The sequence below is a fragment of the Gopherus flavomarginatus genome, chromosome 19 (genome assembly GCF_025201925.1).
Source record: "Gopherus flavomarginatus isolate rGopFla2 chromosome 19, rGopFla2.mat.asm, whole genome shotgun sequence".
Classification (NCBI taxonomy): domain Eukaryota; kingdom Metazoa; phylum Chordata; order Testudines; family Testudinidae; genus Gopherus; species Gopherus flavomarginatus.
This window is the reverse complement of record NC_066635.1, coordinates 4,029,456-4,050,966: the sequence shown is the minus strand read 5'-3', so window position 1 is coordinate 4,050,966 and position 21,511 is coordinate 4,029,456. Positions and strand designations below refer to the sequence as shown.

At 48.0% G+C, this 21,511-nt stretch overlaps 2 protein-coding genes across 5 annotated transcripts in view; one reads left to right on the top strand and one right to left on the bottom strand.

The window, feature by feature from the left end:
• The window catches only part of LOC127037332 (uncharacterized), a 472,273-nt gene that overhangs the window by 9,263 nt on the left and 441,499 nt on the right, over nucleotides 1-21,511 (bottom strand). The window lies entirely within an intron of this gene.
• The window catches only part of HIP1 (huntingtin interacting protein 1), a 150,661-nt gene continuing 133,269 nt past the window's right edge, over nucleotides 4,120-21,511 (top strand). For both annotated transcript variants that reach the window (XM_050928913.1, XM_050928910.1), the window contains exon 1: nucleotides 4,120-4,251. In XM_050928913.1, coding sequence (XP_050784870.1) covers nucleotides 4,129-4,251 — 123 coding nt within the window. In that variant the 5' untranslated portion in view covers nucleotides 4,120-4,128. The remainder of the gene's footprint in view (nucleotides 4,252-21,511) is intronic.

Sequence of the window (21,511 nt, the reverse complement as noted above, 5' to 3'; positions counted from 1 at the left end):
TAAACTAGAAGCCAGACCCACACTCACAGAGACTCCTCACCCCAAGTCCCTTCACCCCTAGAACTCAGACTGACACCATAGACTGGCTGCATGAAGCATGGACAGAAGAGGAGCTGAGCATTTGTGGGGCTGAAACCATGCAAAAGGCCATCAGTAGGAAACCCTGAAGGGGTGACAACCAACCCCCACCCCCACCCACCTGCTCTCTCCATTTCCGCCCAGGGCACTTGCTGTGTCATCTACTGGGGCACATGAACCTCAGCCCCTCTGCTGCTGACTGGGAGAATCATGTCAGCAGCACATCCAAGCATATCTGCAAACCACACACCAAGCTGTCCTTGAGCATCCTTGGTCTGCCAAAGAGAAAGGGGACCTGTTGCATTGCAGGAACCTCTCTGGATCCTGAGCTGAGCACAGCTTGAAGGCACAGTCCAGCTCAGCCACTCAGTGGATTGGTTTAGGCAAGCAGCACCCCACTTTACCCCTCCCTCCCCTTAAGAGCCATGTTAGCAACTTGCCAGAAACTCACAGGTAGCCCCATGTGCGTGAAATGGACCAGATTGCTGCAGCCTGCCTCCTCTTTAATAAACAGGTGCAGTGGATAGATGCTACAGATCCCATCATGCCATGCTCCACTCTCCTGCACCCGAGATTAAGATACACCTCCCGCCCAAGACTGCATGCGGGGACATGTGGTCTCTGCAGGCCATGCCCAGAGTAAGGTGCATGTGTGCACTCTGTGTGAAAAAGGACGATAGTAAGCCAAGTGGAATGGTCTTTGCTCTCCTTTGTCAGGTACTCTTCTCCATCTCTCCTCCTGATCACTGTGCAGCAATGACTTCACCTCCTCAATTATTAATCCTCTTTTTGCAGCCCCAGCTGTGGCTGGATTAAGCCCATTAAACCTCCTGTGGGATTGCCCCCAGAGAAGGAGGCAGGTTTCCAGGAAGCGCATTAGGGACAGAGGACAGACAGGGAGCCGAGACTAACAGAAAGGGAGGAGATGGCCTCTCTGAACAGTCTCCTCCATTTCCCATCAGTTACGGTTTCGGTAGCCAAGGCAGAAGCAATGATGAGTAAAAAGGGCATCACGTGAACCATCTCTTTGCAGATAGCACCAGCCGAGCTGGAGCCTGGGAGAGCATGACTCAGGATGCATTTTGGCTGTGAAATTAGTCATGGGACTCAGCCAGCAGGGAAGAAACATCTAGAACAAAGCCCAGGACAATTTAGCTCTCAAATCTGGATGTCTGACAAAGCATGCTTGACCTTTCTTCCCCCTTGGCGCCGCTGTCTCCATTGCTTTTGGTAGCAGAGTAAGGGGATTTGGACTACATGGCTGTCCCCACAGTCAGAGAGAAGCTGCTGAGCTCATCTGACTTGCACTTACAAATCCTGGGGGTGCTGAATAGCTGGTGTGTCTCTGATGAAGTCACTACTGTTCCCTTGTAATCACCACTAATTAGCAGATGGGATGACCCATCCCTCCTACTCTGCTCAGCCAGCCGTGCTCCATAGTGCACTGCAGCCATATGGGCACATGGCAATAGCTGTGGGACAGTTCTCCCCTTTACACCTCTCTGGTGACATAAAGAAGGCAGAAATGGCCCCTGAATACCCACTGCAAATGGGAGCTTTCCTGCTGGGGTAGGGTTGTGCAGCCCCACTCCCAGGCCCCAACATAGTGGGAGTGTCAGAAGCATGCTACAGGAGTGTCTGCTGCTCTCCATGCTGAGGTACAACCCTGCCATAGCAGTGTAAATGGCCCAGGGACATCTCCATGCTCCTGACCAGGACTTTGGCACAGCTCTGAAGTAGGCTGTCAGCAGAGAATCCATCTTAGGTTTTACACAGGGCCTAATGTGTGCTGGGAGTGCAGTGACTCCTGTGTGAACACTCATGCAGTGCATGTAAGTCTGATAAAGTTCATAGGGCTTGAATCACTATAGAGTCTAGAGTTTTCAGTAATCTGGGAGGAAACATGCAAGAAGTGGGGGTCTTTGCCCATTGAACTCTCTGCCTCTTGGCTCTCCACCAATGAATGTGCATCTCTGGCATCCTGCAGGATGAAACCTCACTCCTTCTGGGACCGATCTGAGTTGTGAGTTCACTCAGTGTGTTTGTGATTTGCTATGAGCCACGGGCAGTGGCCAGGCGTGGGACCTGTTACCGTTTCCTCCCTCTGTTCCTGCACCGGGGCTTTACTAGGGTAACAGTTTTGTTTCCTTTCTAGCTTGTCAAAGTGCCCAAAGGCCTGGGGGCAGAGGCATCACATTTATGAGTGGTTGGTTGATCTCTTTCTGCTTGTCCCTGCCTGTTTCCTCTGTGCATGTCTGCACCACTGTTTCTCAAAGGCTGTGGCTTCCAACCAAAGGGCAGCTTAGTCAATAATACTCTGAGATTGTAGGAGCAGGGGACATGGGGGCGGGGAGAGGCACCGCTGCCTGCTCACAGCCCTGGAACTGCACTGGTGCCCCCAGAAAAGGCCTAGAGTAGCTCATGCCCTTGCGTGGCTGGGACCCTGCTGGAGGGCATAGGGAATGGCAGGCTTGGCTGAAGATCTGTACAGCCAGCCCACAAGGCTGAGCATCACTGTCTGTGTCAAAGGGCAAGGGGGGACGCTGGGGACTGGCTGAGGTACCCACAGTGCTCCACTCCTACTGCCCTGGCCCGGTACCCACAATGATACTGCCCTGGCCAAGCTACCCACAATGCTCTACTCCTATTGCCCTGGTCAATGTACCCACAATGCTCTATTTCTACTGCCCTGGCTGAGGTACCCACAGTGCTCCACTCCTACTGCCCTGGCTGAGGTACCCACAGTGCTCCACTCCTACTGCCACTCCTACTGCCCTGGCCAAGCTACCCACAATGCTCTACTCCTACTGCCCTGGCCAATGTACCCACAATGCTCTACTCCTACTGCCCTGGCCAATGTACCCACAATGCTCTACTTCTACTGCCCCGGTCAATGTACCCACAATGTTCTACTCCTACTGCCCTGGCCAATGTACCCACAATGCTCTACTTCTACTGCCCTGGTCAATGTACCCACAATGCTCTACTTCTACTGCCCTGGCCAAGCTACCCACAATGCCCTACTTCTACTGCCCTGGCCAAGCTACCCACAATGCTCTACTCCTATTGCCCTGGTCAATGTACCCACAATGCTCCACTCCTACTGCCCTGGTCAATGTACCCACAATGCTCCACTCCTACTGCCCTGGTCAATGTACCCACAATGCTCCACTCCTACTGCCCTGGTCAATGTACCCACAATGTTCTACTCCTACTGCCCTGGCCAAGCTACCCACAATGCTCTACTCCTATTGCCCTGGTCAATGTACCCACAATGCTCCACTCCTACTGCCCTGGCCAAGCTACCCACAATGCTCTACTCCTACTGCCCTGGTCAGCGGGGGTTGGACTAGATGACCTCCTGAGGTCTCTTCCAGCCCTGATAGTCTAGTCTATGACCCTACTAATGCACCCACAACGCTCTACTCATGATGGCCTGACTGAGGTACCCGCAGCGCTATACTCCTATTGGTACAGAAGGAGGCGGGCTGTACATGGTGGACACGCCCAGCAGCCAATGAGATGGCCTTCTTTGACTGAGGGGCCCTGATTTAGGTAACCCAGGCAAGGAAAACAAGGGGGTGGGGAGTTTGATTGGCAGAAGATGGGTGTAGGGGGCAATTCTGGAGGTAAGCCGCAGGGTCGGAGCCAATGAATGAAGAGTAGGCGGGGTAAGAGGGAGGTCTGGAAATCTGGGGGCGGGTCAAATGTGCAAAGGGCCAGTGATCGAGGAGGAGGCGGGACAAAGGGGCGGGTCTTGGGGGGGGCAGTTCTCTTTGGAATAGCAGCTGCCTAGACCTGTGAGCATGGAGAAGGGGCGGTAAGGGGCGGGACCGTGAGGCTCCGTACGGGTCCCACTGGGAGTTCAGTTCGAGGAGCATTCGCAGTGGCCAATGAGAGGCGGCAAGGCCGAGGGGCGGGAGGAGGCTCCCGGCGGGGCGTGGCCGCCGTGTGAGCGGCAGGGGCGGGGGCCAATGCCGCGGGCGTGGGTCCCGCTAGCGGCGGGTAGCGGCTGCGGGGCGTGCGGCTGGCGGGCCGGGGCGAGCCGGGATGGACCGTGTGAGCAGCTCCATGAAGCAGGTGCCCAACCCGCTGCCCAAGGTGCTGAGCCGGCGCGGGGGCGGCGGCGGGGGCGGCCTGGAGGCGGAGCGCGAGAGCTTCGAGCGCAGCCAGGTACCGTAGGGGAGGGGAGGGGCGGGGCCTTGAGGGGTGGGGGCCAAGGGGAGATGGTGTTGAGCAGTGGGAGGGTTGGAGGGGGCATTGGGGGATGAGGAGTAGGGGCATTGGGGGGATGCTGGGGGATGAGGAGTGGGGGCATTGGGGGGATGCTGGGGGATGAGGAGTGGGGGCATTGGGGGGATGCTGGGGGATGAGGAGTGGGGGCATTGGGGGGATGCTGGGGGATGAGGAGTGGGGGCATTGGGGAGGATGCTGGGGGATGAGTAGGGGCATTGGGGGTTGGGGGGATGAGTAGGGGCATTGGGGGTTGGGGGGATGAGGAGTAGGAGCATTGGGGGTTGGGGGGATGAGGAGTAGGGGCATTGGGAGTATGGTGGGGGATGAGGAGTGGGGGCATTGGGGGGATGCTGGGGGATGAGGAGTGGGGGCATTGGGGGGATGCTGGGGGATGAGGAGTAGGGGCATTGGGGGTTGGGGGGATGAGGAGTAGGGGCATTGGGGGGATGCTGGGGGATGAGGAATGGGGGCATTGGGGGTTGGGGGGATGAGGAGTGGGGGCATTGGGGGGATGCTGGGGGATGAGGAGTAGGGGCATTGGGGGTTGGGGGGATGAGGAGTAGGGGCATTGGGAGTATGGTGGGGGATGAGGAGTAGGGGCATTGGGGGTTGGGGGGATGAGGAGTAGGGGCATTGGGAGTATGGTGGGGGATGAGGAGTAGGGGCATTGGGGGGATGCTGGGGGATGAGGAGTAGGGGCATTGGGGGTTGGGGGGATGAGGAGTAGGAGCATTGGGGGTTGGGGGGATGAGGAGTAGGGGCATTGGGAGTATGGTGGGGGATGAGGAGTGGGGGCATTGGGGAGGATGCTGGGGGATGAGGAGTGGGGGCATTGGGGGGTTGGGGGGATGAGGAGTAGGGGCATTGGGAGTATGGTGGGGGATGAGGAGTGGGGGCATTGGGGGGGATGCTGGGAGATGAGGAGTAGGGGCATTGGGGGGGATGCTGGGGGATGAGGAGTAGGGGCATTGGGGGGGATGCTGGGGGATGAGGAGTGGGGGCATTGGGGGGTTGGGGGGATGAGGAGTAGGGGCATTGGGGGGGATGCTGGGGGATGAGGAGTGGGGGCATTGGGGGGTTGGGGGGATGAGGAGTAGGGGCATTGGGAGTATGGTGGGGGATGAGGAGTGGGGGCATTGGGGGGATGCTGGGGGATGAGGAGTGGGGGCATTGGGGGGATGCTGGGGGATGAGGAGTGGGGGCATTGGGGGATGAGGAATGGGGGCATTGGGGGATGAGGAGTAGGGGCATTGGGGGGGATGCTGGGGGATGAGGAGTGGGGGCATTGGGGGGTTGGGGGGATGAGGAGTAGGGGCATTGGGAGTATGGTGGGGGATGAGGAGTGGGGGCATTGGGGGGATGCTGGGGGATGAGGAGTGGGGGCATTGGGGGGATGGTGGGGGATGAGGAGTGGGGGCATTGGGGGATGAGGAATGGGGGCATTGGGGGATGAGGAGTAGGGGCATTGGGGGGGATGCTGGGGGATGAGGAGTGGGGGGATGCTGGGGGATGAGGAGTGGGGGGATGCTGGGGGATGAGGAGTGGGGGCATTGGGGGGCTGGTGAAGGTATTGGGAGGATGCACTGGGCTGTGCAGTACCAAGATACCCAGTCCCCCGAGAGCCAGGGGGATGAGATATCATTGAGCAGAGAAGGCAAGACACAGACATGACCAGTTTGGGGATCCAGCCCCAAATGCTGTCCCTTCCCCAGTCTGTCTGCCTGTCCATCTATGCAGGTGCCTTCTCTACCTGCAGTCACTGCTGATAACCAGCTGCTGTTATTTATATGCACTGAGATGGCACCATGCCTTTGCCCGGAAGAGCCTGATCTAAATTAGACCTGCAATAAATAGACAGATGAAGCAAAGGGAGGGGCAGGGGAAGAAGCAGTGAGGCCAAGATATATAAAAGTATAGTTCCATCGCACAGAGAGCGAATCATCTACCTTCTGGTATTTCTAAGCATGCACTGAGATGAGGCAGAAGCTGAAAGTCTGAAACTATAGCTCAGATGTGAGAGGCACAAGTTTGGGAGAAGAGATGATTTTTGACAGACACAAGAGCAGCAGCTGGACTCCACAGTTGCTGCAGTGTGCCAGAGCAATGAGGAAAAGAAGGCAGCCTCCTGGCCCCTTCACTGGGAGAGTTTTGCTCAAGTTAGGGGAGTCAAGTGAAGGAAGCTAAGATTAGCCCTTGGTCTAGCCTACATAGGACTAGCTCATACAGGTAGATCTTATTGGTCACAGATTTCAAGTTTCCAGAAGTTTTATCTACAGTTGGATGCTTCAAAAATTGTAGCTGAACAGATGCTACAGTGGTGGGTAAAATAATGGCAGCCAAGGTGAAAATATGTGTCTGTAGGTCTTGTAAAGATGAGTGTAATGTCCTTTTAAAAGGAGAGATTCCCATCTTGCAATTAACTCCAAATGCATATGCCTCACTGGAAATGCACACCCAGGTGCCCTCTCACATTTCACCTCTATCATTACATTGGTTTCCAGAGCAATTCCAGATAGACATTAAATGTCCCTTAACCTTCAAGGCTCCTAGCTTTCATACGATGGCCTGTTTAATGGAATCAGAGATGCTTTTGGTTCTGAATCTTCCCCGTTTGCTTTGAAGTGCTTATTTCAGTAGCTGTTCCACTATGCAGCAGGATTTATTAGATGCCTTTTGCTTTGAAATGTCTTATCCCTTTAGATTTGTGCAATTCGCTAATATTCTAAAATAAAACTCCACTCTAGTTATCCTTGTAGGGGGCATTTTTATTTTTTGCACAGTGTGCACTTTGTGTTGTATAGACTGGAGAGTCTTGCGTTGACTTAAATAGCATTGCACCCCCATATAGGCAATGCCAATATGCTAGCAGATTGTTATTATCCATGTAGCTCTGTAATTGTGTATGTTAATATACATAAGGAACAATGTTCCAATGCAAATTACAACGTCCCTGCCTTTCAGCCTAAAGTCATGAGCAACCATTACAGAGTGGCATGTGGTCTTTGTAGCTGTAATGCTTCTTGGAACAGGCAGGTTTGTCAGAAGGTTTTCTGGAAGAGAAGAGGAAGGAGACCTGGATGCTAATTGGGAGGCTGCTTTAAGCATAAGTGGGTCGAGGTGGCATGCAAGAAGGCACAGACTCGGAAGCAGTGGAAAGTAACAGAGGGATCAGCTGGAAGAGATGCTTGGCCAGCCCAAAGGGATTATATGGCAGGAGAGGAGAGCAGAGTCAGAAAACTGCAACTGATGTAAAGTAGGAACTTTGGGGAAGCTTCCCTGTTGCTTTGCTCTTCATGGTGTCATTTGCACCAGTGCGAACTGCTGTCATTTTGATCTAGTAGCATTTTATACCCACTTTGCACTCACTGGTGTAAATGACTGCACAAGGGGCAGAGCAACAAAGAATCTGGCCTTCTGTGAGGAATAAGAGGTAAAGCCAAGGCAGAGATTTGAGGAAGGAATGGAGGTAGTGCACGCAGGGGATTGGGATTGCTTGTCAGAGCAGTAGAATAGGAGAGGATCTGGCCAACAGTATTATATTTATTATTGTTGTGCCTAAGAGCACCAGTTGTGAACCAGGGTCCCAGTGTGCTAGGTGCTGTACAAACACAGAACAAAAAGAGAGTCTCTGCCCCTGAGAGCTTACAGTCTAAGTATAGGACGAGACACGAGATGGATAGACAGACCAAGGGGGGAATGGACAATATTGATCAATGTGGTAGGCTGTGGTTTCAGCACACAAGCAGCCTAACAGTTGTCAAAAACTGACTGTGAAAGGATGGGGTAGAGGGTGAGACTACTGAAAAGGCAATAGTGGCTGCTGAGGTGGGAAACAACCAGAGTATGGGTTAATGTCCTGATGGTAGAGACATAGAGTAAGGCTCAGGGTTGGGTTTATGAGGTGTTGAGTAAGGGCTCCTGTTCTGTTGGAAGCTACCTAGAAAAAGTACTTAAAGCCCTACATTTAGAACTGGGACTAGCTTTGCAATCTAACAGGTCCTAAAGGGGATTGAGTGCAATCATCACTTGAGACTAGTGTCTCTAGTGTGATCCAGAGCCTGTAGAAAACAGTGAAACCTGTTTTTTTCAGATCTGAAAGCCTTTATTCCAACTAAAGTTCTGTATTTCACTAAATGGACTCATCTGCCCAGACTAATGGGGTCCTTTCATCAAATATGTAGTGTAAGTATTCCCTTGAGAGCCTCTTCTTCCCCACAGAAAGTGAACATTACTAGACGGGTAATGGCACTAATTCTTATATCTTAGTGCAGACAGCAAAGCATCAGAAGACGAGAATTCATGCCATCAGCAACAAAAGTCCGTGCAAAACTTGGAACATCTGTATCACCTGAGTTTCATTTTCTTGAGGATAAGTTCTAACTGGGAGGACACAATATGTGAACATCAGGGTCTCGGGCACAAAGTAGCAAGGTCCAGAAAGCTGGTTATAGGACCAAATTATTCAGCATTTGTTTCTAAGCAAGTACTTATCAGCACTCAGCAAGGTGCTGCATCTTTTCTTGTTCTTAGTTGATCTTTCCAAATCTTTTGGTAGCTGGAAATCTCAGGGCACTGTGATGGAGTCTCTTTAACTCCATCACGGGATGCATGATCCTGTTCCAGTTTATGGTGAAGTCTCTGAGATATGCCAAGGTGACTAGAGGTTAACTATGATTTTTCTAAACACTGTTTATTCAACACTTTTCTGATTTGTGCCTCCAGATTTTGCACAGAACCTGATATGCATTTGTTTGAAATAGTGATTTTTTTTCATACAGAAGTTTCATCTGATTCCCAAGACCTTTATAAAATCAAGGTTTACCTGTATTTTTGTATCCCTAGCCCTCTCCCAGTGTACTTCTGCTGCCAAAAGACCAGGCAAATACTGAACATTTATGAAGAGGAATGTCCCATGCCAGAGTAGTATCCAAAGTGGAAAAGCCATGTCAAAATGGTTATTCAGTCCTGTTGGATGACCGACATCTGTTTCTTGTCATGACTCATCCCATGTCAGTGTTTCTCAAACTGAAGTCGCTGCTTGTGTAGGGAAAGCCCCTGGTGGGTCGGACCAGTTTGTTTACCTGCCCCGTCCGCAGGTCCAGCCGATTGCGGCTCCCATTGGCCACGGTTTGTTGCTCCAGGCCAATGGGAGCTGCTGGAAATGGCGCGGTCCGATGGCCTTACTGGCTGCCGTTTCCAGCAGCTCCCATTGGCTTGCGGCGGCGAACCACAGCCAATGAGAGCCGCGATCGGACGGACCTGCGGACGGGGCAGGTAAACAAACCAACCCGGCCCGCCAGGGGCTTTCCCTATACAAGTGGCTACCCCAGTTTGAGAAACACTGTCCTATGTGGTGTGAGATCGGTATTGGGGTACTCTGTGAATATGATGAGACTGTTTATTAGATTCTACACAAGGATCCTGAATTTAATAGTTTTTCCTCTGACAAAGCTAATTTGTTGCTTTTGGGCCAGATGGAAATGAACTTTATAGTGGCAGACTTGCTGTCTCCATTTCCCTGGCCTTGGTAGGTGAGTTCCTCAGGTTGCTTTGTGATGCAAACATAAAGATAGATCAAAATAACTTTATTTTTATACTGTTTCAGTGCGTTTGCCAACTCTTGATGGACTTCCTGCTGGATGAAAGAACTTTTCCTAGAGCAGCTGAGATTAGACTGCCTGCTGTTGCTTTTTACATACCCGTAATGGCTCTGCTTTTCTTCAGCCATCAACACAGATGGTTTTTAATGGAAAAGCTGAGCAGCAGAGACATTGAGATCCTATAGATCCTGCTGTCTTACAGATACAAAATCAGATAGGAGTTTATAATTGCATGTGGATGTGAGGGCTTTTAAAATGACTACCTAGCTTAACCTCTGTATCACTTGTTTGGATCTGCTAGTGCTTGTTACAGCGGCTGAAATGGAACAAATTTTAAGAGCTGAGCAACAGCACTGGCTGGGGGAGGGGACCAACAAAAAAATAATGAATCATGACATATGTTGTTAGAAATGCTGTTACTTGTGTTTCCTGTAGCATTTAATTTAGTCTAACATCTGTATCCTCTGGAAACGATTCTTTTGCTTTCAAGGAGTCTTGCTACAGTAGTAACTATTCTGGATGAACTTTTAAAATGCTTGTCAGGTTAAAGCTGTAGCGGCAAAGTTTGAAGCCAAAGGTCTGGAATCTCCTTGGTTAGGTTAGCGTAGCACTGCAGTCTAATCCACTTTGATTTCCCGTCTCCCTTCCATTGCATTTATCCTCAGGGGATGCAGTTGTGATGCTGAGGACAGAGAAGTGATTCATGCTCTGTACTAACTAAACTTTTGCCTAGCAAACTAGCAGAGACAAGATGTTCAGCTGTTGGATAAGCCAAATATTTAACGAAAAAATAAAAAATAAAAAAAGAGAGAGTGAGTGAGAATAGAGGAAGGATGCATGTGTGGTGGGTAAGATGCATGCAGATGGTGTTACATTCAGAGATATACCACAGAGCAATAAAGGATCACAGAAAGCTCCAGGTGCTTCTCTCAGGATGGTACCAATTACTCTTGAAGGAAAATGGATACAAGGAGATAATGTAAGTGAGGAGGGGGAAATATGCACTCAGAATAGCAACTTCACTTGACAGAGCAGCTTCAAAACATGGTCTGCTTTTTGCCTACATTTGAATGATCTGTCCTTCAAAGCAGTGGTTTTCTGAAGGATTTGTGTTCTGTTACAGGAGCACTGCATTTCTACACAGACTGTGTAAACCTCAGCACACCACTCTAATCACAAAAGCCTTGTCTACACTGGTGTTTGCAGTGTTGCTGCAGCTGTGTTAGTCCCAGGATATGAGAGAGACAGGAAAAAATATTACCTCACCCACCTTATCTCTTTTGTCCATACAGGTGCATTGAGGCACTTACGATTGGAAAGATATGCTATGTATCAGCCCTTGGGAGCTGTGCAGGGCGTTGTAGGGTAACAATCCCTGCAATACATGCTGCAGGTATTGTGTATGGACTTGGTGCCCCGTATGCGTCCAATGCATGATATGAATACATCACTGTTGTCACTTGCACCAGTTCAGACACACCAATGAGTGTTCCAGTAGTGCAGCTGTCTAGTGTAGACAAGCCTACTGAGGAGAAGCAGGCTCCTAGGCTTTGTCCACACTACACCGACGTTCTGAAGATTTCCTTCTCTGTATCACAACCATGGGAAACTTTAGGAAAATACAGCTAATGAAGGCAGAGCCTTACTCCACATGATTCAGGTTGGCCCTTTTAAACAAAAGCATGCTGCAAGCCCTAGGTGAAATAAGGGCAGACACCCACTCCCAGTTCTTTCTGTCTAGCCTTAATACCAGAGTGGTTTATTCAAGTAGGGAAGGAAGCAGAGGGAAAAGATACTACTTCCCCAAGGCAAGCCTTCCTCCAGATGTCTGGAAAAATGGGATTTCAGGCCTTCCCTCAGGATATATGTAGGAAAGGCACTGAATAATAGAGGGAGAGACAGAGTGGGTTGTATGCTGTTTGGGGCAAGGACCTCTCTTTGTTTTGTGGATGTGCAGTGCAGTGCCCAGCACGGTGGGGCCCTGATCCATAGCTAGAGCTCCTAGTCTCTACTGCAGTACAAACAACAATAATCAGCACTAATGGCTGTTGACAATTTTGGATGAGAGACAAATCTAGAAGACCTTCAGTGAGCTTGTGGACCACCACAGGGCTTGATTCACCATTGCTCTGCACCACGTTTATGCTGGTGCACTGTGGTTGTAAAATGCTGCCAAATCGGAACAGTAGAGTTTTTTCTCCCCCTGTGCACTCACTGTGCATTGGTGTAAATCACTGCACAAGACACAGGACAATGGTGAACTGGGCCTGCAGATTGAAAGCTCTGCTGAGAAGTGAGAAACTTTTCTGGGTTGTAAAGTAGCTACCATTGCATATGTAGTCACTAGAATCTGTTTACTTTAAGAGAAAATTGGCTAGCAGATTAACATCTGACCCTATGTGAATTTCAGGAGTCCAGTCAGCTGTCAGTAATGCATCTCCAGGCTAGAAGTACAGTTGAATCCCTGAGTATGGCCTGATCTACACTTAAAAGTTAGTTTTGACATAGCTACAAAGATCGGGGGTGTGAAAAATTCACACCCCAGAGCGCTGTAGTTAAGCCAACCTAACCCCGCTGTAGATGTGCTGTGTTGACCTAAATACCACCTCTTGGAGAAGTAGATTATCAACAGCAACAGAGGACCCCCCTCCGTTGCTGTAGCAAGCATCTGCACTATGGCTCTACTGTGGCATAGCAGCAGAACCGCTACTGGGGCACCCACTGTGTCAATGTGCCCTTTGTCTGCACTGCGGGCAAGTGGTGTGATTGCAGCTCAGCTAGATCCAAGCTAGCTTGAATAAGTAACGGTGTCGCCACAGCAGCAGGCATGGTGGCACAGCTTCTGCTGCATTATGTTCTTGGGTAGGGTTGTACTTCGGTAGATCAAAACTAGCTCAGGTATGTCTACACCTGTGCTGCAGTCACACCTCCTGATTGCAGTGTAGACACAACCTTGAAGCTTTTTAATTTCCATTTAGAAGACATACTGAAGTGCATTTTCTCTGTCCCTGGCCTGTTACTCTCTTTACAATGTATTGTTTGACTGCTGTCCCCCTGGGAGCCTTGAGAAGACAAGATGTGCCTCTCATTAGGCTATCCCTCACTGAGCAAAATCATGTAAACAAATGTTTATTGCCCTTAGACGGTAAGGTCTTTGTCATGAGGACCTATTGGTTGGCTCAGTTCGCCTGTTGTACATCATTTTGTGCACTTATGGCACTACATAAATAATGATATACTGCATCAAATGTCAACTTGGCATCTGGTTTAAGAAAGAGGGAGCAGGCGTGCATACAACTTTAATTGCTGGGACAATAGTTTAATGTGCCCATCTTGCAACATATTTCATTTTACAGGGAATGTAAGAGAGAAGATGTCTTGGTGTGATCCTTAGAGAACATAGAGTAAGAATGTGGTTGACTGGAACTGGCATGAGGATGAAGAACTGTTGTTTCTGTAGAGGGAGCCTGCTTTGTCACTGTAAGAGCTAATGTGCTCTGAATGTGAATGTAAGTTTCATTGGATAGGGGAACTTTGAGACATAGTGTTTGAGCGCCTTCCAGTCGTACATGACTAATATTCGTCACATGTGGTTTGTTCTTTTGCTGAGTGCTTGATTCAGACCAAGAAGGAGTGTTCAGTATCTGTGACCATTTTGGTTTGGGGATATCTTCTTAGAGCGCCAACAGCCCATGGTTTTTTCTTTGTTTTTGTAGAGGGAGGGGGGGCTGGTACCTTTCTGTTAGTCAATGGACTGAGATCACTAGCTTGCTTCACATAGTCACTCGACAGCCGTTGGAGGGTGGTAACATTTGGTGTTACTGATGTGTGTGTGTGGTTCAAGCTGGTGATGGAGAGGTGGAAGCCAAGTATCCCCTTTCCTGTCTCTTGAACTAGCCAGTCTTTGCTGATTCTTTTTAAGTGAAAATGGCATAGACTGAAGTGTAAGAGCTTTGTTCTGTGTTTGAAGCCTGTTGATCACTTTAAACACCCGGTAACACAACTGTAATGCATAGAAGTAGCATCATTGCTGATTGACTGGCTCAGGTATCTGGAGAGCTTCACCTCTTCTGAGCTATGAATCCTCCTTTAGAGAACCAGGATTATTCCTCTACCAGGAGCAACTCTATTTCGGAGCCTGCAGCAGAGAAACCTCTTCCTGTTCTGCAGTTCAGAGGATGTGGGCCTTTGGAGCCCCAGAGGTGGATGTGGTCAAACAGTTGACAAGAAGGTATTTCACCAGTAGGGGAAAATTAGTTTTCTTGTCAACTGTTTGAAATGGGCCATCCTGATTACATTGTCCTCATTACCCTGATTTTTCCTCCCTTGGTATTCTACTGTTGAGAATATCCCATTTTCACCTGAATTGAATTGACTTGTTAGCACTGACTCCCCGACTTGGTACGGCAACTCCAATTTTTTCATGTACTGTGTATTTATACCTGCCTACTGTATTTTCCACTCCATGCATCTGATGAAGTGGGTTTTAGCTCACCAAAGGTGATGACCAAATAAATTTGTTAGTCTCTAAGGTGCCACAAGGACTCCTCATTGTTTTTGCTGATATAGACTAACACGGCTACAACTCTGAAACCTGTCACTCCTGAATGTTCCCCTTTTCTAGTGAATGTCCAGTGTCAGAGATCCATCTTCCTCTACCGCTTGCTGACCGAGCTAAGGGAGAAAGGCAGAAATTTCTCTAAAGTGCAGTGGGGTTGGCACAGTGTACAAAACTCAAGTAGAAATACTGTCTTCATTCCAGAAGGCCACATTTTGCCATCCTTACTCACAGTGAGCAGTACATGTTTGCCCATGAATTTCAGTGGAACTAGTGGGTAGTAAATGGAAGTGGAGGGGGAGAATGTACTCCATAACCATGAACATCCTGTACGTGTGCATCTCCCTGATGTGTCCTCCAAGTCCAGCTTTGGCACCATGCAGTTAATGGGCTGCATTAAGAGAAAACTGCACTCAAAAAGCTGATTTGGAATCTCCCAATTTCAAGGTACACATGAACGTGAAAACTATCCAGACAAAAAGATTTGAAAGTGGTTTTAGATACCATGCCTGCCCCTGAGTCCTTCTGCCAACATCTCCAGTTTGTCAGTCATGTTTCCCTATATTAAAAAAAAAAAAAATTTCTCTGGTGCTGTGCAAAAGACCCTCACAAACAGCATAAACAGACTGACTACACTGGAGAAAGTGGGAACCTGACTAGACCCAAAGTGATAACAAAAGCACTAAGTAAATGGAATAAAAAGAGAATATTTGTGATTTTTTTTATGTATTAATAATCGGAGGTGTTACTTATAACCACCGAAGGTAAAATCTTATGAAATGGAAGTGTGATTTCTTTTTTTAAGTTGGTGGTCTAACTTCAATTTCTTTAGTAAAAAATTGGAAAGCAGCTCACTGCAAAGCACAATAGCTGGGCTGGAGAGTGCTGTCCTTAGTTGCCTTTGCAGCCAAAACCAATAATATTTAATAAAATACTGTATGGGCGGAGATTACTGTCCCCCCTGCCCCTCCTCTTTCTCATCTCGTGTGCATAATGGGCCAAATTGTCTTCCCACAGGGCCCCTGAGCAGCCCTGTTAATTGGAGTGGACTTGTGTGGAAGAGGTATGTTGACACAGAATGGGCCCAGTCATAGGCATGATGGGAAATACTAGTTTACTGCTAGCAGAGCATTTTAAAAACCTGTTATTTTCTCAGTGGTTCAGATGCTGTAGCCATCCATCAGTTTTGCTAAGAACATCAACTCTTACACAGGAAATGAGGGTTCTTTTAAAGTGTCAGAGTGTTACTATATATAGCCTTTGCATGCAGATATTTAAAGAATTGTGTTGATACTTGCAGAGAACAGGGGAAAAAATAGCTCTTGTCTGTGGAAAGTGACAAATTAAGCCCGATGAACCCCATCCTAAGGGAGTAGGTGATACAGTGGATTAGTTCACTAGACTTTCACCTTTGGAAAAATGAGCTGAATGCCCTCAATTTCCAGTGACTTAAATAGGAATTGAGGGTGCTTAGGACTGGAATTGTAGTTGGCTTCCATAGCTAATGAACATGAGTCATCTGGTCTGTCTTGAGTCCCTGTTAGAGATTTATTTATATCCCAATGGTTTCACTAACACGAATGAAAATATTTTAATTCTCAACAATTTACTGTAACATGTGGCTTCTTACCCTTTTCCTGTGCTTTTGGGTGGTGGCCACTGTTATATATATATGTGCAGAGATCACGATGAATTTTTTACATAATGATGCACTCTGGAAATTAACATGTGCTGTGAAAATCATGGGTCTGATCCTGCTCCCCCTGAAGTCAAGGGCATTTTGCCACTGACTTCAGTGGGTGTAGGACTGGGTCCTGTATTTTCAGGCTGTTGTTTGATTAGTGCCGCTACAGTAGGGCATGTGATGTATCTGTATTTGAGTGAATTTCAAGCCATCTGGTAACGGCAGAGGTCCTCTCACAGTGAACACAGGGGTCTGCAAAATGACAGTGACCTCCTGAGGCCAAGGGAAGTCTGCAGTTGTGAAAAAGCTTTGTCATAGAGTTCAGCGATGTTTTAAATGAGCTTGAGGTTCTGATAAAGTGGAGATCAATATAAAACATTCTAACGGTGACCAGTTTAAATTGGATGGATTCTGTATTCAAGTAAAGGATTTTCCGGTGAGTATTTCACTGGTTTAATGAAAATAGGAATTGCTTCTATTTCTTCTAAATCTTGGTAGCAACCTATTTGTTGTCCATTTTTAGTGATAGTTCAGCCTTGCAAACTAGACTACATTATTTTTCTCAAGGTCTCTCTGAAGCGGACGATGCCATTTGCTCTTCAGGGTTTGCCAAGGCTGCAGAGATTTATTGCCAGGCACGGAATGGAAAGCAATATTCAGTGGTAAAAGGAGGAGAGAGTTAAAAGATACACATTGATTCTAGTGAGTGCATCAGCCACAAAGGATGTGATGTGCCTGGTCACTGGGAGCCCAGGATGAGAGGGAACTACAGGTAGTTTTTATATAGGAAATAAACAGTTACTCTTGTTGTCCTGACCAACCTGTATTAACAATGCTTGTCACAAACTCTGCTCTTCCTCTGCATGACTGCTGTCAGTTGTATCTGCCAATGACATGTCCCTTCCCCCACCATACCTGGACTCATGCAGGAATGAGATTGTGCCTGTAACGTGGTGCTGGTCAGGAGACCTGGCCAGGCCCCTGTTAGCCCCAGCTCCCATTAAGGGGAATTAATTGGAGCTGGCAGGGTGTGGCTCATTGGCGGGCTAAAGAAGAAACACCTGTGGGTTTTATGGGCTGGGGGCTGTATAAAGCTCACAGGAAGGAAGCAGGTGGGACAAGGAGAGGGAGGAGCTCTAGGGTGGAGTTTCCAGCTAGCTGCAGAAGCTTGTCCCCCAAGGGGCTGCCTGGACTGAATTGAACTATATATAAAAGTGATGGCAACAAACACTGAAAGTAAAAGGGCACTGGTGTTTGCACAGAGAGGGCTCTGGTTGGTTTTTGAGAGGAATGGTGAAGTGCACCGCTACAGTGCCCCACAGCTAAGTTGCCTGCTGATCTGAGCGTTTTAGCATCTCATTGGAGCCAGAGCAAGAGCAATGTCAGATAAAAACAACCCTTACAGGATGAGGAGTCTGCTAGAATTCAGGGTAGCTTATTTTGACTGCTGTGGAACTGGAAACAGCTATCTGTATGTTCTCTCCAATGCAGACAGTTGAACAGATCCTGCAAAATATGCTGTGAGGTACTTTAACAGCGATAGCTGAAGCAAACACATGAAACACATTTGGGACATTTAGTCCTTAACTTTTGACTTTTCAGATAGTCCCTGGGCAGTTCCAGGGGACACAGGAAATCAAAGGAATGGGAATTGGATGAAACTGTTACAACATGGATACATACCTGGCTAGAAAATCCAACAAGGAGTAATGAACGGTTCAGTGATGAGTGGAGTCCCTGAAGATCTGCATGCAATAAGTTGGTCATATTAAGTCGCATTCTTTGACCCTTGGAGCTGTTTCAGATTTCAGCCTCCTCTTGTGTGGGTTGAAACTTCCAGGGTTTGTTCTGCTAAGTGTTAAGTTACATATTTGCACTGGTTACTGAGTTTCCAACTACAGGGGTTGGACCTATCACCATATTTGGGACTCTTGAGGAGACAGTGTGGGCCCCTCAGGTATTGGGACCAGTAGTTCCAGTGAGATGAAACATTGTCAGAGAAGGGTATTGTGTTTCCAATTCCTGTAGCTGTGGGTCTCTTTGTGTGTCTGAGGGGGAGTTCCTAGTGTGTAATCATGGGTTTGCTTGCATGTTACCCAGCCAAGTCGAAACACTAATAGAGGGCACCATTTTAGCCATTATTCCATTGCCTGGGCAGTGTTAGCCCAGTAGGTGCAATGGAGGGTGTGAGGGTGCCATTGGGCACTGTAACCAGAGCAGCACTGCTCGTGAAGCTGTAGTGCAGGTAGTGTTAGTTTCCTTTATAATCCTCTTTCTTTTTCAACATGCCTTAAGGCTGTAAATTGACTTAAGGAACAATGTGTTTAGATTAGATTTTTCTTTTTTTTCTTTTTCTTGCATTTGTAAATATCTGACTTTTAAATATTTCAAAGATAAAGAAAAGAAGAAGGCACAAGTTAAAGCTGTTATTCCATCCTTCATAGACTCAGACTTTAAGGCCAGAAGAGACTATCGTGATCATCTAGTCTGACCTCCTGCACATTGCAGGCCACAGAACCTCATCCACCCATTCCTGTAGTAGGCTCAACAACTCTGGCTGAGTTTCTGAAGTCCTCAAGTCTTGATTTAGACTTCAAGTTACAGAAAATCCACCAACAGCCAGGCTGTTGACCACAACAAATGATTAGTCTCTGGAAAGTTTTTTACAGTCTTAGGCCATGTCTACATTACCACTTCTGTCAGTTTAACTGATGTGTGTGTGTGTGTGTGTGTGTGTGTGTGTGTGTGTGTGTGAAAAACACCCTTCTGAGCGACATAAGCTACACTGTCAGAAGCACTGGTGCGGGCAGCACTATGATGGCAGGAAAGCTTCCCCTGTCCACACAGCTACTGCTGTTCGTGGAGGTGGTTTTATGATATTAACGGGAGAGCTCCCTCCCACTGACACAGAGCAGCTACATGAGTACAATGGTGTAGTTGCATCAGTACAGCCCGTGCCACTGTAAACTCGCTAGTGTAGACGTGGCCTTAGCTGAAAAACTTGGTTTATTTGTCATTCCCTGAAGGTAGGGAGCACTGGTTAAAGCCGCGCACAATACAGTGTAGGTTTTATGCAAATTTATCTTATGCAGATCTGCCAGTGTAACTCCGTCCTGGCTTCCAGCATCTCCTGCTGTTCCAGTCCAGTCCCTTCTGGGCTAGATTCTAATCTAGGAGTTTATACTGACTCATCACCTTGGTAGGTATCTAAGGCTGTGTCTACACTATAAACTTTTCCTGACACAAGTTATATTGGCATAAAGGTGCCACAGTTAATGCAGGGAGTCCTCGACTTTACAACATTCGACTTACAGTGAATGGCACTTACAGCGTTTCTCAGTTGACACCCTGATTGGATTTACAACAATGGTTTTGACTTTATGATGCTCCGTCCCGCAATGGAGTGAATTGCGGTTCCAAGTTACGATGTTTTGACTTACGGCACAATTATCAGGAACCAATTGTGTCGTAAGTCCGAGAACTGCCTGTATATTGCTTGGCTCCTTGCATCAGCACTGCACGTGCTCACTAAGAGTGCTTGTGTCATTGCACAGTGCGGTGCCCCGTGGGCAACCTGCCACTGCGTGATGCTGCAGAAATGAGTCACGCCGGGTGACTGGGAGCAAGGGCTCAACTTCCCTGCATGCAGCTGTCTCCTTTCTGTAATGTCATCTATATCCTGTAATTTTTATGCCTTTTATAAAAAATCCCTCAAACTGCGCGGGCCTTGTTGCTGTTCTCCCTCTCTGACTGAAGCATGGAACCTGCACAGCTCTGTGCTATTGTCATGAGTGTTGCAAGCACAGGACCCACCATCCTCTGGTATTTGCAGAGCTACGAAAAGAACCGAGTCAAGGGGAACGTGACAATTTTTTGGAGAACAGATTGCTCTGGGACATAGTGAGAAACCATTGAAGGTTGTTGGCATTCATGGAGCAGCTGCAAATGGTGGAATGCTGCTTTTGGGCCCAACAAACAAGCACCGACTGGTGGGATTGCATCGTAATGCAGGTTTGGGATGATAAGCAGCAGCTGCAGAACTTTCAGATGTGCAGGACTGCATTCCTGGATCTGTGTGCTGAATTCACTCCAGCCCTCCAGTGCTGGGGTGACAGATTGAGAGCTGCAGGGACAGTGGAGAAGCAAGTAGCAAACTTGCAATGCTGGACTGCTGCTGGTCAGTGGGAAATCATTTTGGAGTTGGAAAATCCACTGTGAGGGCCGTTGTCATGCAGGTGTGCAGGGCCATTAGTTATCTCCTGCTCTGCAGCACTGGGACTCTCAGCAGTGTGCAGGCTTTAGTTGATGGATTTGCTGAAGTGGGATTCACGGACTCCAGTGGAGCCGTAGATGGCATACATATCCCTATTTTGGCACCAGCCCTCCTTGTCATAGAGTACATCAAAAGAAAAAGCTACTCTTCTGTGGTTATGCAAGCATTAGAGGGCCATTGTGGGCACTTCACCAACATCAATGTGGGCTGGTCAGGGAAGGTGCATGACTCTCGCATCTTCAGGAACGCAGTACTGTATAAAAAGCTATAAGCATGGACTTTCTTTCCCCACTTGTAGTTTGCCGTTGGCAGTGTTGAAATGCCAGTAGTCATCCTCCGGGACCCATCCTGCCCCTTGCTCTCTTGTATCCCAGCTACCCGGACAGCACCAAGAAATGACTCAACTACCAGCTTAGCAGGTGCAGAATGACAGTTGAATGTGCTTTTAGTGGATTGAAGGGACGCTGGCATTCTTTAGTCACAAGATTGAATCTCTTTGGAAAAACACCTAGTGGTTATAGCTGCCTGCTGTGTCCTGTATAATATCAGTGAAGCACAGGGGGGACATTTCTGCCATGGCGGAGGTGGAGTGACTCTCTACTGAGTTTGAAGAGCTAGACACAATTGCTATTAGAAAAGCTCAACATGGAGCTATACAGCTCAGGGAGGCTTTGTTAAAGTGCTCTTTCAGTGAGTCACAATACTGTGTCGTGGTGTGCTGTGTTCTACCTAACCCTGCTGTTTTGGGGCCTATTAAGAATTGTGTGGTGCTTGCTGTACATCTATGAATATAGCACTAACAATGCACCTATTCGTTTTGTGGTGCTTGTTGTACATTTATGATTATTACACTGAGTTTTGTCACTGATCCTATGAGTTGTTGTTGCACAGTGTGACCCAAGTAAGTGGCTGTTTTCACTACTGCTAGGGAGTCTGCAGTGTGTGTTGGGAACTAATAATGGCTTGTTTTCCAAAGATTAGAATTTTGAGTTATAAAATCAGTGCAAAGAAAAGACTGTGCAACTTAAAAGCAAATACATAAAAAATGTAATAAATTAATGGAACAGAAGTTAACAGAGGGA